The sequence below is a fragment of the Anabas testudineus genome, chromosome 19 (assembly GCF_900324465.2).
Source record: "Anabas testudineus chromosome 19, fAnaTes1.2, whole genome shotgun sequence".
NCBI classification, from domain to species: Eukaryota; Metazoa; Chordata; class Actinopteri; order Anabantiformes; family Anabantidae; genus Anabas; species Anabas testudineus.
In genome coordinates, this window is record NC_046628.1 from 17,756,468 (window position 1) to 17,770,204 (window position 13,737).

The following is a 13,737-nucleotide window of genomic DNA, read 5'->3' on the forward strand; positions in this document are numbered from 1 at the left end:
TATTTTCTAGTGGAGCTATAAGTGGTTCATTTATTACCCTGAACAGGACGAGCGTTAACATTTGTCTGTGAATTTAACCTCGGGCTGATTTATTTCCTTTCCAGACTTATTAAAGAAACCCTCACTGACTTTGAGAGATGGTGTCCGTTCAGCTGAAGCGAGTCCGACAGGAGCCTCCCAGTGAATTTACACACATTCAGCCATTGTTACAGTTAAACTGAGCATTTCTCCATCAGACTTACACTGAAATATTCAAATCAGGAAATTCATTCTTCCATTCAGTCCTCGCTCTCTCCCTGCCCCCCCTTCTTCTTCTTCACCTGTTGGTGTTCGATGGGATCCATGGAAACAGTGCGATCCTGAGGCAGCTCTGAGCCAATCAAAGCTGCCGTCTCTGTTTCCGCCTCAGCTCCTCTCCTCAGCAGAGGCTGCTGGGATGCTGGCACGCTAATTGTTTGGAGTTGTTTGTGGTGTCAAACCCGCATTGTTTGTTGCTGTTCTTTCATGCAGGGTGGTGCAGCGGGTGGCTGCTGCAGGCTCAGTGCAGCTGGAGCTCCTGACACAGCGCCGCTTCCACACAGATAATCTAGAAATGTTCCAGAAATTACACCCACTGAAATGATGGAAACATCGTTTTAATATTCTGTGTTCATTCTTTAACTTAGAGCTGCTGTGTGTTTGGTGCAGCAGCCACCACAGAGCTGCACCAAAAACCAGAGAGAAACATATTGAACCATGTTCAGACGAAGAGCCGAAGACTGAGGTTTGCACGGGTACAGTTACATTGGGCTGAATGTACCAAGTCATACTCTCAGCACGTAACATATGAGGACTGTATAAGAAATGTGAGCATGTGTGTCTACTAGAGTCCAGAAGTCTGTTTCAGGCCATGTGCTGTGAAGCATTTCAGACTGTGGTTGAATTCGCAGTCGGCACCAGTCACTGTTCTTTCTGTCGTATCTGAAGAGAACAAACATTAAACAAACGTTAACCGAGTGCTGCAGCTTCTTCATTTAGCTCTTCTGGTTCAGGCTGTTGATCCTTATTAACAGCAGCACAATCATTTGACCCAGAGGCACTTCCATTGACCCTGGGTCACCACAGATTCTTCAGTGTTTTACAAACACATGTGGACTGAATACAGTCTCACAGGAAGTGTTTGGAAGGCGAGTGCAGCTTTGGAACAGACAATAGAAGTATTTCATAGACTATACTCAGTAACTGTGTGAGCTCAGGTCTCGTTCTCTTAGTGCAATAATCACCTGAACATTTATTACAGGAGAATATAATTAATCGATATCACGTGTGAAATAAAACTACTACCTCTCATTTAGCCTCATAAAACACTAACACGCTGAGTAATCACAAAATGAAAAGTGTGTGGAGCCTCCGATGAGTCAGCGTTTGTGTTCAACAGTCAGGTCAGGACTCAGCTAATGAGTGAAAACTGATTTTTATTTCACATTCAGATTTTAATTACCAGTGTTTGAGCTCACTTTGAACAGAGCACAGTCACTGGTTGTTAGTTGAACTTCTGTTTGTTCTGTGGTGAACTGCTCCTTTACTGAGTGTGGGTAGTTTTCCACAGTCGGAGCAGAGCTGTAAAGATGAAGCTGAACAGGTGGAAACATACAGTCGCTCAGAGAGACCGGGGAATCCACACGCTGCGTTCTTCCAGTGCCACAGGTTCAAATCATTTGACCTTTGACACGTGACCGAGTCTCTGAGAAAAACACTGAAGCTCTAAAGCCTCAGTGTCACTGACATATCTCATGTTAGCGTGTTCAAGTTATTTCTCCTCGCACTTGTGTTTTAATTTGACTGCACAGTTCTCTGCTCCACACGCTGCAGCCTCATCGTGCTCACGAACACAGTGAGGCTTCCTCTTTATTTGTAGCTGGAAATAAACAGCAGAGCAGTGAGAATCAGCAGCTGTGAGTCCACGGAAGAAGAGACCTGGATTTCCATGGTGTCACTGTAAAACTCTCTTCATACAATGTGTTTGATTTCTGAATCTAAAACAGATGAATTGGTGAAGAGTAGATTTTACTTTCCTTTAGCTAACAGGTCAGCTGGTCTCTTTAATGGGTGATTTATGTCCCAAAACATCCATGTTGTACAACCTACTGTAAAATCACCAGGTCAGTATGATCATATTCAGAATATTCAGATTCATTTACCAGAAACAGAAGATTAGGATAATTCAGCCCCTGAACGTGCTCCTGTTGGTGATTACTGGACATATTCAAGTGTTAATTACAGGTTGACACAGACCTGGTCTGGTCTGTTTTTCTTCATAGAATCATGTAAAATGGTTCAGATTCTTTTTTATTACACATTATGGTAAAGAGTTGTGGGAATGTAGTGTGACTTACTGGACACAGGTAAAATAAAGGCACTATGTCATATAGTACATTTCCAAACTGAAATGAACCCCAGATGTTTTTTATGAAGCTGAACTTGATCCTGAATCAGGATGAGCTGAATGGTTCAGGTGCTGTAAAATCAGCTCATGGGTTCCTCTCTGTAGATTGTTCGGCTGCTCTGGTCACGTGTCGAGCAGCTGAACTGACCTTACAGAGCTCTGATAGACCCTATAACCAGCACCGGGTCTTCAGACTGAGACAGAAATATCGTAACACCTGTTGGATGTGTTGTGATGAACGGTTCAGATGTTGCTCCATCTTCAGCTCAACATTTAGTTTATGACCACAGAGAAACGATGCTGTTCCTCTCAGCTTTCTTTGAAAAGCAGCTCAGAGCTGCTGCAGACCCTGTCATGTTCGTCCTTCCTCTGCTGTTTACACAGCCTTTATTACAGTGACCGTGTGAGCCGACAATCTGCTTCACACACGTCCTGCGTGCTGCACGTGAAGCAGCTGCTTCTGCTGATAAGAACAAAAGGTTTTAAAACAGGTTTCGTCCCTTTTACTTTAACTGAAACGCCTCAAAAATGAAGTCAGTCCTCACAAAAACACTCTCTGCTCTTTCCTACCTGAGTTAATGTGTTGATGAATCCAAAGAAGAGAAATGAAACCTACACACATGAACATCCAGGTAAAGATCACTGCTTCAGTTTCATCAGCTGTCAGAGCCCAGCGTCTGCACATGTGCAGCATCTTCAGTTTGGTTCTGAGCAGGTGTCACAGCTGCTGGTTTCTGACTTTGATACTGATGTTTATCTGTTCCAACACTAGTTGTCAGGCAGATCAGCCGCTGACTTTGCCCAGAGCTCCGCTAGTCATGCTGCAGTTTGGGTTTTATTTGTACCGGTTTGGAGATCTTGGTCTAATTTGTGTTTTTCTTTAAGCTCCCACCATCCAGCAGGAAATTTGGATGTAGAGAACTGGCCTCTGACAAACCGAACTTCACCACAGTGTCTTTACTTCACACTTTATGTGCAGGATGTCGCATTCAAACCTGAAAAGAAAAAACGCTTTTGAGAATCAGTTTTTGGTTTAAATCCTTTTTCTCCACGAGCTGATTTTCTCTGTTCTATCAGTTTTAAAGTGAACGTCTCTGCTCCTGGAAGCGGATCAAACCGTTCATCAACTGAGGAAAAACCTGCAGGTTAAAGTGAAAATCATTAAATGCCGTTTTAGCTCCGTGAGAGCAAAGCGTGACTCAAACAGTCCTGGGATTTTTCAGCAGGACCTGCTGCAGATCATCTGCAGACTCACATGTCTTTGCTTTTATTACATTTTATTTTTATCTTTCTTCTGATTTCTCCTTCTTCTGCTGCAGTGACTCTGTCTCCTCTTCAGCATCAGTAAATTTAATCTCCTGTTCTGCGTCTCTCACCTCCTCACACTGTCACCTCCCCTCACTCCCCCCTTTTGTTCTCAGCCTTTTCAGAGCCTGAAGCTGCTGCTGCCCCTCCTCCATCAGGCTTTACACTGTCACTATACTGACTGTGTGTGTGTGTGTGTGTGTGTGTCTCATTTCACTGTGTGTGCCCGCTTACACTCACTTTCCTCCCCCATGCACACACCATGCCTTGCTATTCGCTCTTCTTCTCCAACATCCTCATCTCATTATTCCTCTCCCTCCCTCCCTCTCCACTCATTCACTCTCTTCTTCTTGCTGTGTGTGTGTGTGTGTGTGTGTGTGTGTGTGTGTGTGTGTGTGTGTGTGTGTGTGTGTGTGCACGACAACGCGTCGCGATGCGTTCGCCGGTGAACAGGTGTTCAGCACAGTCAGCCAGAGCCAGAGCTCCGGAGTAGGGAGCAGGTAGAGACACACACTCACTCATCACACACCCTGGACTGAGCATCACATCTGGGGGCTGCTGGAGTCTCTGCTCTCCCCCGGAGATGATCCAGAGCTCCGCAGAGCCAGAGGCAGCCAGAAGGCATCAGTCAGAGAGATTTAACCCAGCAGAGGAGGCTCTGACGCTGGGATAGATCTGCTGCTGAACAGCCTGTTGTACTTCCTCTGGAGGATCCTCAGCTCCCACCCAGGGTTTCTAGTGAGTATCACTCGGCTCCGGCTCGGTTTAATCTGCAGAAATCAGGATTTTAGTTATTCTAAGGTTTTTTTTACTTCGACAGCTTTGAGGCAACTTTCGTGCTTCAGTTTTGATCTGACAGGTGTCCGGTCTGATCTGCTCTTTGTAAAGCAGAATGTGTCTTTATTTGGGTTCTGGTGCAGGATTGTTCACCAGTTCAGGTGCACTGGGACAACTGGGAGCCACATTCTCATCTTTTCTTTGCTGAATTTTTACTGCGGTCCGGCGGGAAGTCAGACTGCAGCGTCTGTCCCTGCTGCTGTTCTTGGAAAAGGAGATGAAAAATCCTCAATATGCAGAAGACGTTGATCAAACTATCGAATGCTTCAATAAAAAAGTAGAACAGAATCAAATTCTGGTGACGGAGGGTAAATGAAATTCAGCTGGAGAAACGTTAAAGAAGAAAATGTGATTTCAGCCTCTGGACCCAGAGTTCAGCTGCAGATGTCTGTCGAGGATTTCTTCTGCGTCTCTGTGGATGCTGACATGAGTCTTTCCAGCCGTGGATTTATTGTCCTCTTGTTTTTATGTCTCCCTCTTTTTGTGTGTGTGTGTCAGGTCAGACAGTAGGATCTCACGCTTGGCCCAGAGGTGGAACCAGAGGCCAGCAGGAGATGCTCTGATCAGAGACCTGAAGCCCCTGTTTTACACGGGAGTCCCCCGATCCTCACTCAGCCTGGACAGGTGAGGACACACGTACCTGTGTTCTTAGCTTTTGCTGCTCAACAGGGCAAAAAGTCTCAGATTTGATGTTAACGTCCAGAAAAGACGCTTAAGCAGCTTCATCACATTATTTCAGATCAGTTTTAATCTGTGTAAAGAGGTGAAACGTGAGCCAGACAGATGTTAAGTGTTAGATCAACACCTTCACTGAGCAGAGGTCAATGGTCCGTGATGCCTGCTGGAGAAACGTCAACTACAACAGCTCAGAAACAGCTGGTAGAAACCGTACGTTGGTTAGTTTCACTAGTCCGTTAACGGCTAACAGAGCCTGGAGCATAAGGGCTGTTGCCATGGTTACCTGCAGCCCTGGTTTAAAGCAGCATCTAAACCGCTCACCTGAAGTGTTCCTCAGGTGTCCACGTACAGGATATGGCTGGCAGCCAATCAGAGGCGAGTATTTTCTATCATAAACAATGACGCCGCCGTGTATTAGTTATTTTGTGTGTGTGTGTGTTTACGTCGCTCAGCTGCTGATTGTGTGTGTGCAGTCAGTGTCTGAGGTGGCAGGATGCTGTAGATAAACAGCATGTGGTGTTGTGTTGTGTTGTGTAACAGCGGCCAATCACGCTGCAGCACGACAGGCAGAGACACAACAGGGAGAAGACATTTACTTAAGTACTGTCCAGTAGTTTGAAGTCTTTACTTGAGTGTTTGTAATTTGTCCTGCCTCATACATTCCTGCTACAGCATAAAATATTCAAGTTTAACTTATACTGCTGTATTTTATCTTAATTCTAAGGGGAGAGTACTTGTACACTGTAGTATTAGTAGTATTACTGATGTAAACGATCTGAAGGTGTTATTTTAACCAAGTCTTTTCATGATTAAATGACGTATGCTGCAGATTTCTCCATAAACCAACAGAATACACCGAACTTCATGATCGAAACATCAGTTTGGTTCAAAGATCTTGTCTCTGTTATTTATTATTTTATAATTGAGCTCATTGAGCTCCCACATGTTAATGCTGTTGTTGTGAAAAGTGAGACAGATGCTGTGGTGGTTTATTCTTTACATGCAAACTAGGAGTGATCTTCAGGTTATTGGTAAGTGACTGATGGTGTTCAGGAAGGTGTACGTCTGTGGGTATGTCTGAGGGGGGCGCTGCATTCCAAACCACATGCGAGGGCTGTGTCTGGTAGTTTTGGTTTTTATTGTACATGGTGTCCTCTACCTGTAGCTGCACTGCAGAGCGCACACACACATGCACCGTGATTTTAAAGTCCGTCTGTGTCTGTAAAGTTCTTAGCATGACCTCCATCTGTATGAAGACACATTTGAAAGTTCTTCTAATGGTTTTATGATCGTTACCAATAACAGGCACAGGAAACATCTCAGAATAGACACTGCAGAGATTTACAGTAGTTTATGATCAGCTGTTTAGTTTATTTCCATTTTGTCTGTGGGAAAAAGGTTTTTGACAAATTTCTTTCACGTTAATCTCGACTATGTCTTGTGTCAGTGAGGCAGCAGAAGATACAGACACATCATTTAAATGTTCTTCAATTCTTCTTAAATAGCAGAAAAACCAATCATTGCTCACATTAATGGGTTGAAATAAGTGCAGGATGTTTATGGTTTGTGCTCGTTAGCTGATAAAGGCTTTTCAGACATTCCTGTAGAAACATTCAGTTTGTTTTCTTCAATTAAGACGTGTGAATGTCTTAGGGAGTCCTGTTCGCTCATTCTCACACACTCAGTTTATCTGCTGCCTGTCAGACGGAGCTGTGACGTCTGCAGCGTTCGTAACAGCACTTTGTTCCTTTTTATCTTCTGAAGCCTCTTGTTCTGTCTCTGCTCAGTGAATGTGAGGTGGAGCGGTGGGAGGGCTGGACCATCAGGTTGAAGGATTGATATTTGAATCAATTGTTTTGCTGAAAGCAATTACGTCCAACTGACCCAGTTGTGAGCGCACACACACACACACACACACACACAGCTGTAGATGAAGCTTAATTGGCTGTGTTGCCTTTCAGCCTTAAGGTCGGGGTTAATTTAAGTGTCACAGTTTTGAAACTCTGCAGCTCTACGTCGATGCTTCAGTCGGCTGTGGTGAGTATGGATTTGTGGGTAATTTATGGTGCGTCAGTCCAGCTTCCAATTGTGCACTGAGTTCGTCTAATGTGAAGGTTGAATACTGGGCTGAGTTCATAAAGCAGCACATCATGCACGTTTTGATTATTAAAACTGATCTGTGCAGAGCACCATCCACCTGGATGTCCCACCGGAGCTTAGTCCAGTTTTTAGTGTTTAGCACGTAACTGCAGCTCAAACGTCCGAACACACACACACAGTAACAGACTAACGTGTCAATAACACTTCACTAAGAGTTGATCTGCACATTTATCTTCACACTGAGGAAAATCTGAAGCTTGAAACACATACAGTATGTAAAAGAGTGACAAACATAGCTTTTACACGTAAACCTTTGTGTTTATCGATCCTGGACCGGTCCTGTCAGAGCGCTGCTGCTGGCGTTCATGCACCACCCACCTTTGTCTGCAGGTGCAGCTTGATGGATTGAGTTTGCTGTTGTCAGCTGACGACTAATGAGGTGAGGCGTAGAGCACGGTGCAGCGGTGTCGTACAGATTTATGGTGGTTCACCTGTTTGGGATGAGTTGTTATTGGGCAGGAGTGTGCGAGTCTTCAGCTTTCCCCTTTCTTCTCCTTCCTCTCTCTGTTTGAAGGATTTCTAGTTAACTCACTTTCTGTTTTTTGTTTTAGAATTACTGCAGATTTTATCACAGTCTGATCAGTTTTATGTAAATTTGTACTCACTTCCAATAAAAGCTAAATAAGAACCACTATCATTTTGGATCCATGCTGCTTTTAGATTTGATAAAGAGCTTTTGAACTTTTATGTGATGGCTGTGAAATAACATTAACACGATGCAGAGGGACAGAGCCAATCATCAGCGGCGTGTGGCTGATTGTTCGGCTGAGTGCAGAACAATCAGGTGAAGCAGCAATTTCCATTTGACTTCTGCTAATGATGAGACGCTGCAGGTGTGTTTCCTGCTACAGCTGCAGCCCCAGTGCTGTTTGCAAAGTGTTTTTCACCTCAAGAGCTGTTTCGCGGGGATTTAGGATAATGAGTGTGTGATGGAGACGTGTACAAAGACGTGTGTGCAATAACTCTTTGTACTCCGAGCAAAAAGTACTTTAAGGTAATGCAGCTCTATTTACACAACACAGCACCTTTCAAACACAAAGGTAATTTAAAGTGCTTCATATAGTGCTGCAACAAAACCTAAAACTATAAGCAATAAGAAAACAACTATAAGGAATAGTTAGTTAATATACAAGTATAAAGTACCGGTAGTGCTGTTACAGTTACTGGTCCCTGATGAATTCAGGAACATCAGCACTCGTTGTGACTCCAGGTTCCAACAGCTCACTGCTTTCTTCAAACCACAGAGGATGGAGCTCCTTCTATCATCTATCAGTCTGCTGCTTTCCTTCATCAGAACTCCCACTGACGCCCCTTTCTGACAGACTTGTCATGTCCGTGACATGTTGTATTTGTCAGAGTGTGAGGCAGGAGGTCATTTCGGTGCTGGATGAAAATCTGAAGCAATCTCTTGTGACAGTTTGAGGGCTAAAAGCTGCAGCAGAGAAACAAGTCAGAAAGTCAGTGACTGTTTTCCTGATTTTCTCCACATTCAAAGCTTTAATAAGGTTGTTGATTTATCATTTATCAGAGAGAATAAAGTCCAACTGTCCATTTATCTGTTTCATGACTGTAGGTGTTAAAAAGAGTCTCCGACTGATTTTAGATTTTGTTTCTAAGCCCTGTGTGTGGACGGTGGTCTCTATCCTACTGCTCTACTGACATGTTAGTGCATTTGTTCACTGCAGTATTTTAGCAGTTCATTAACTCTAAAACAGTGGTTGATGTTGTGGTCTCACAGTAATATTAATGTTACTGTACAAAACGTGTTTATTTCTTCATGAGCTCTTTGTAACAGAAGATGGAAAAGATCTTCTGCAGAGAAGCCACCCTGTCATTCACAGTGTTACTCTCCAACATGTAGTGGCACCAAGGAACAACTGTATTTACATCATTCTGCTCTTGTCAGCTTGTTCTCGTCAGGATCATTTAACACATTCTGTGATGGGTTCTCGTGTCTGTCTCTCTGACTTCTCTTTATCTTCTTTCTGCTCCGACTGATCCACGCAACATGTTACAGTCAGTTGTGTCCATCACAGGAAGTAACAGTGGTTTTACTTTTCATTCCCTCTTCCTCTTCATCAGCAGACACCTCCCGGGTGTTATGACCCAGCAGATGCAGAACCTGCAGTTGTCCCAGACCAGGAAGTGCCCCGGTGGGCCTGCCTCCCCCAGCGCTGCCAAGCGCCTTTACCGTAACCTGTCGGAGAAGCTGAGAGGCAGCACCTCCTCCTTCGAAGATGCCTACTTCTTTGGGAAGACGGACCGACTGCGCAAAACCTCGGTGAGTGTGCAGAGGGAGATGAGATCATCCTGTTTCCTTAGAGTTGTTGCTCTGACCTCCGTTCGTTTTGTTTTTGATTTATTGTCCAAGAACCAGAAGGAGTCTGAAGATCAGACGCTACAGGTGTGTCAGTCAACATGTCTGTGTGTTTTTTTTACGTAAAAGGCAGAAAAGAGCAGCCGCCTGTTGTCAGGTGCAGATGTTGAGGGGGACGCTGGAGGATCAATAACGATCTCATTTGGTGCTTCACTAATTCTGTTAACAGCGACGTCTCCAGAGCCTGAACTCTGTGTTCCTTCATTTGTCACATCTTTTATTCAATCTGCGAACTGATGCCTCAAGCTGTTTCAGATTTTCATGGTTACATCATAAAACCAGACTCTGCCCATCTATCAGCTCCCAGCTGCTCCTTCTGTTTCTGAGCAGCAGATTCTGACCTGATCACTTACAGCTGACAAATTATTGGGAGATGTTAAGAGGAGGGTTAAGTGCTTTGCTCAAAGACACTTGGCAGTTGATGGACAGTGTCATTAGGCAGCATTTGGTTTCATTCCTGCTCTTATCACCATGTCTCAGTCTCTTCTCTGTCTGCTGCCATCATCACGTCCTGCCTGCTGCCCTGTGAAACATTTGGTCACTGAGATTCATCATGTGCGATGGGTGTTACAGGTCATACTGTGTGTGTGTGGCGCAGATTCTCAGAACTCTGTGTGCCAGCCTGCTGACATTTACAGACCAGTCACAACAGCAGACATGAAAGAAAGAGGCAGACGAGGGAAGAGGAGGGTGAGGACGGACGTATAAGAGAGAGCTGGAGTGGGAGGAAGACAGACGGGGGGAGAACAAAGGGCTCAGAGAACAGGGCTCTACAGGTAGCTGTACAGAGGATCTGAAATCAGAGCGAACATACTATGGGTAGTGCTGCAGCAGTAGCGCCTCTCCTGCAGCGTGTGCAGCACGAGTGTGATGAGGAGGACTAGGTGTAGGGGTGGGGGGGCATTATGCAGAGGGCAGAGGAAGAGACATCTTCAACCAACTCAGGTCATTTTATTTCTGCAGACATGTGATGTAAAACATGATCAGAAGTCCTGAAACTCGATAAGGAAAGTTACTATTATTAGTTAATAGTTAGTTATTATTCATTTATTCAATAATTTATAACTCATCTTGATTGTAGTGAAAAATCAGCAGCTCAGATTTGTTGTCTCTACGTTTCAGACTCTCTCTCTAAAATGGTGGTTTAAGCAGAACATCAGGGAAGTGCTGCTGTTTCTCCTGTAAATACCGTTTATACAATAACTACAGATTTGATTTAGAAAACTCATATCAACCTCTCTGACATGTGAGGCGTTCAGGGTCATTACACAATGTAAGTAATTGGACAGAGTTGAAGGTTATGCAGGAGCTGATAGAGTATCTCACTCCTTCATAAATACTTAAAAGATCCTAAATATCATCTTTGACTCTCGTACTTGACCTCGAGGTCTGAGAGTCTGTGGAAGGTTCCATCAGTTGATGCCTGTGTCACACATTATTAATTCTGTTTTTCATTAAATAAATAGTAGAAAGCACATTTTAGTGATTAGCTTGTATTCCTGGTAGTTCTTCGAGTCAGTATGGAGCTCCAAAATGAGGACACATTAAAATGTTTTTCATATTTCCTTTGCTCTGTCGCCTGCAGAGACAGATAAACCGTCTCTCTGTCGTGACTGATGGTTATTTCTCCTGTCAAGCAGAGAAATTGATTGTTGTTGTGCAGCTTTACGCCACACTTTGTGCTCACTGCATCTTTATCCTCACGTCTGTGTGGATGGATATTTGATTAAATCTGCGGTCGCAGCTTCGACCACGAAGGGCCCATTGATTTTTACTCAGTGTGACTTCGTATCATCATCATGAAGAATTCTTGTGTTTTCATCCATCGTAAGTCAAATAATGCTGCAGCAGAAAAGACAGTGACGCTTATTATTCTCTGAGATCCACAGTATGTCAGAACTTGTCTAATTGGCTTGTTTTAAGATTCAGACATGTAGAGAGTAGAAATGTTCTGTTCATCCACCGCTTAAAAATGACAAACATCTCCAGCTACAGATCCCATCAGCTGTTCAAAATGTTTTTACTCCAGGACCTTCAGCATGTGGACCAAGTATTTCACGAACAGTAAAGTGCGCTGCAGCTGTTATTTTAGTGTCAGTAACGATGGAAGGTGGACAGAACCCTGTATTAAAAGGTCCAGTATTGAAGGACCCAGTATTAAAGAACCCTGTATTAAAAGGTCCAGTATTAAAGAACCCAGTATTAAAGAACCCAGTATTAAAGGACCCAGTATTAGGTGGTATTGGTAACCCAGTAAGGACCCGGTATTAAGGGACCCGATATTAAAGAACCCAGTATTAAAGAACCCAATATTAAAGGACCCAGTATTAAAGGACACAGTATTAAAGGACCCAGTATTAAAGAACGCAGTATTAAAGGACCCAGTATTAAAGAACCCAGTATTAAAGGACCCAGTATTAAAGGACCCAGTATTAAAGAACGCAGTATTAAAGGACGCAGTATTAAAGGACCCGGTATTGAAGGACCCAGTATTAAAGGACGCAGTATTAAAGGACCCAGTATTAAAGGACCCAGTATTAAAGGACCCAGTATTAAAGGACCCAGTATTAAAGGACGCAGTATTAAAAAAACACAGTATTAAAGGACTCGGGAATTGAAGGACCCAGTATTAAAGGACGCAGTATTAAAGGACCCAGTATTAAAAAACACAGTATTAAAGGACCCAGTATTAAAGGACGCAGTATTAAAGGACCCGGTATTAAAGAACGCAGTATTAAAGAACCCAGTATTAAAGGACCCAGTATTAAGAACGCAGTATTAAAGGACCCGGTATTAAAGGACCCAGTATTAAAGGACCCAGTATTAAAGGACGCAGTATTAAAGAACACAGTATTAAAGGACTCGGGAATTGAAGGACCCAGTATTAAAGGACGCAGTATTAAAGGACCCAGTATTAAAAAACACAGTATTAAAGGACCCAGTATTAAAGGACGCAGTATTAAAGGACCCGGTATTAAAGAACGCAGTATTAAAGAACCCAGTATTAAAGGACCCAGTATTAAGACCGCAGTATTAAAGGACCCAGTATTAAAGAACGCAGTATTAAAGAACGCAGTATTAAAGGACCCAGTATTAAAGAACGCAGTATTAAAGAACGCAGTATTAAAGGACCCAGTATTAAAGGACCCAGTATTAAAGAACCCAGTATTGAAGGACCCAGTATTAAAGAACGCAGTATTAAAGGACCCAGTAGAACGCAGTATTAAAGGACCCAGTATTAAAGAACGCAGTATTAAACGCAGTATTAAAGGACCCAGTATTAAAGGACCCAGTATTAAAGGACCCAGTATTAAAGAACGCAGTATTAAAAACGCAGTATTAAAGGACCCAGTATTAAAGGACCCAGTATTAAAAACGCAGTATTAAAGAACCCAGTATTAAAGGACCCAGTATTAAAGGACCCAGTATTAAAGAACGCAGTATTAAAGGACCCAGTATTAAAGGACCCAGTATTAAAGGACCCAGTATTAAAGAACGCAGTATTAAAGGACCCAGTATTAAAGAACGCAGTATTAAAGGACCCAGTATTAAAGGACCCAGTATTAAAGAACGCAGTATTAAAGAACGCAGTATTAAAGGACCCAGTATTAAAGAACCCAGTATTAAAGAACGCAGTATTAAAGGACCCAGTATTAAAGAACGCAGTATTAAAGGACCCAGTATTAAAGAACGCAGTATTAAAGGACCCAGTATTAGACCCAGTATTAAAGAACGCAGTATTAAAGGACCCAGTATTAAAGAACGCAGTATTAAAGGACCTGCATGAAAAGAGGCATCTTTAGCTGAAGGATCGTTACTGAGCGATCACTGTGTTTCTCTTTGTATCCGCACTGAAAACATTCACAGCACATGTCTGTTTGACTTAGCGTATTTTTCACATTAGGGAAAATCCTGCTCTCGTGTCCTGATGTACATGCATGTTGCCATGGTTACC

The 13,737-nt window shown here is 43.3% G+C and overlaps 1 protein-coding gene across 4 annotated transcripts in view; it reads left to right on the forward strand.

Moving 5' to 3' along the window:
* ankfn1 (ankyrin repeat and fibronectin type III domain containing 1) overlaps positions 1-13,737 on the forward strand; it is an 80,126-nt gene that overhangs the window by 35,908 nt on the left and 30,481 nt on the right. Inside the window, exons 1-3 of one of the 4 annotated variants that reach the window (XM_033326812.1) lie at positions 4,284-4,468; positions 5,066-5,191; positions 9,488-9,686. In XM_033326812.1, the coding sequence (XP_033182703.1) occupies positions 9,507-9,686 (180 nt within the window). In that variant the 5' untranslated portion in view covers positions 4,284-4,468; positions 5,066-5,191; positions 9,488-9,506. Of the gene's footprint in view, positions 1-4,283; positions 4,469-5,065; positions 5,192-9,487; positions 9,687-13,737 lie in introns of those variants that run through there. The other 3 variants (XM_026350882.2, XM_026350883.2, XM_026350884.2) reach the window with 3 other exon arrangements.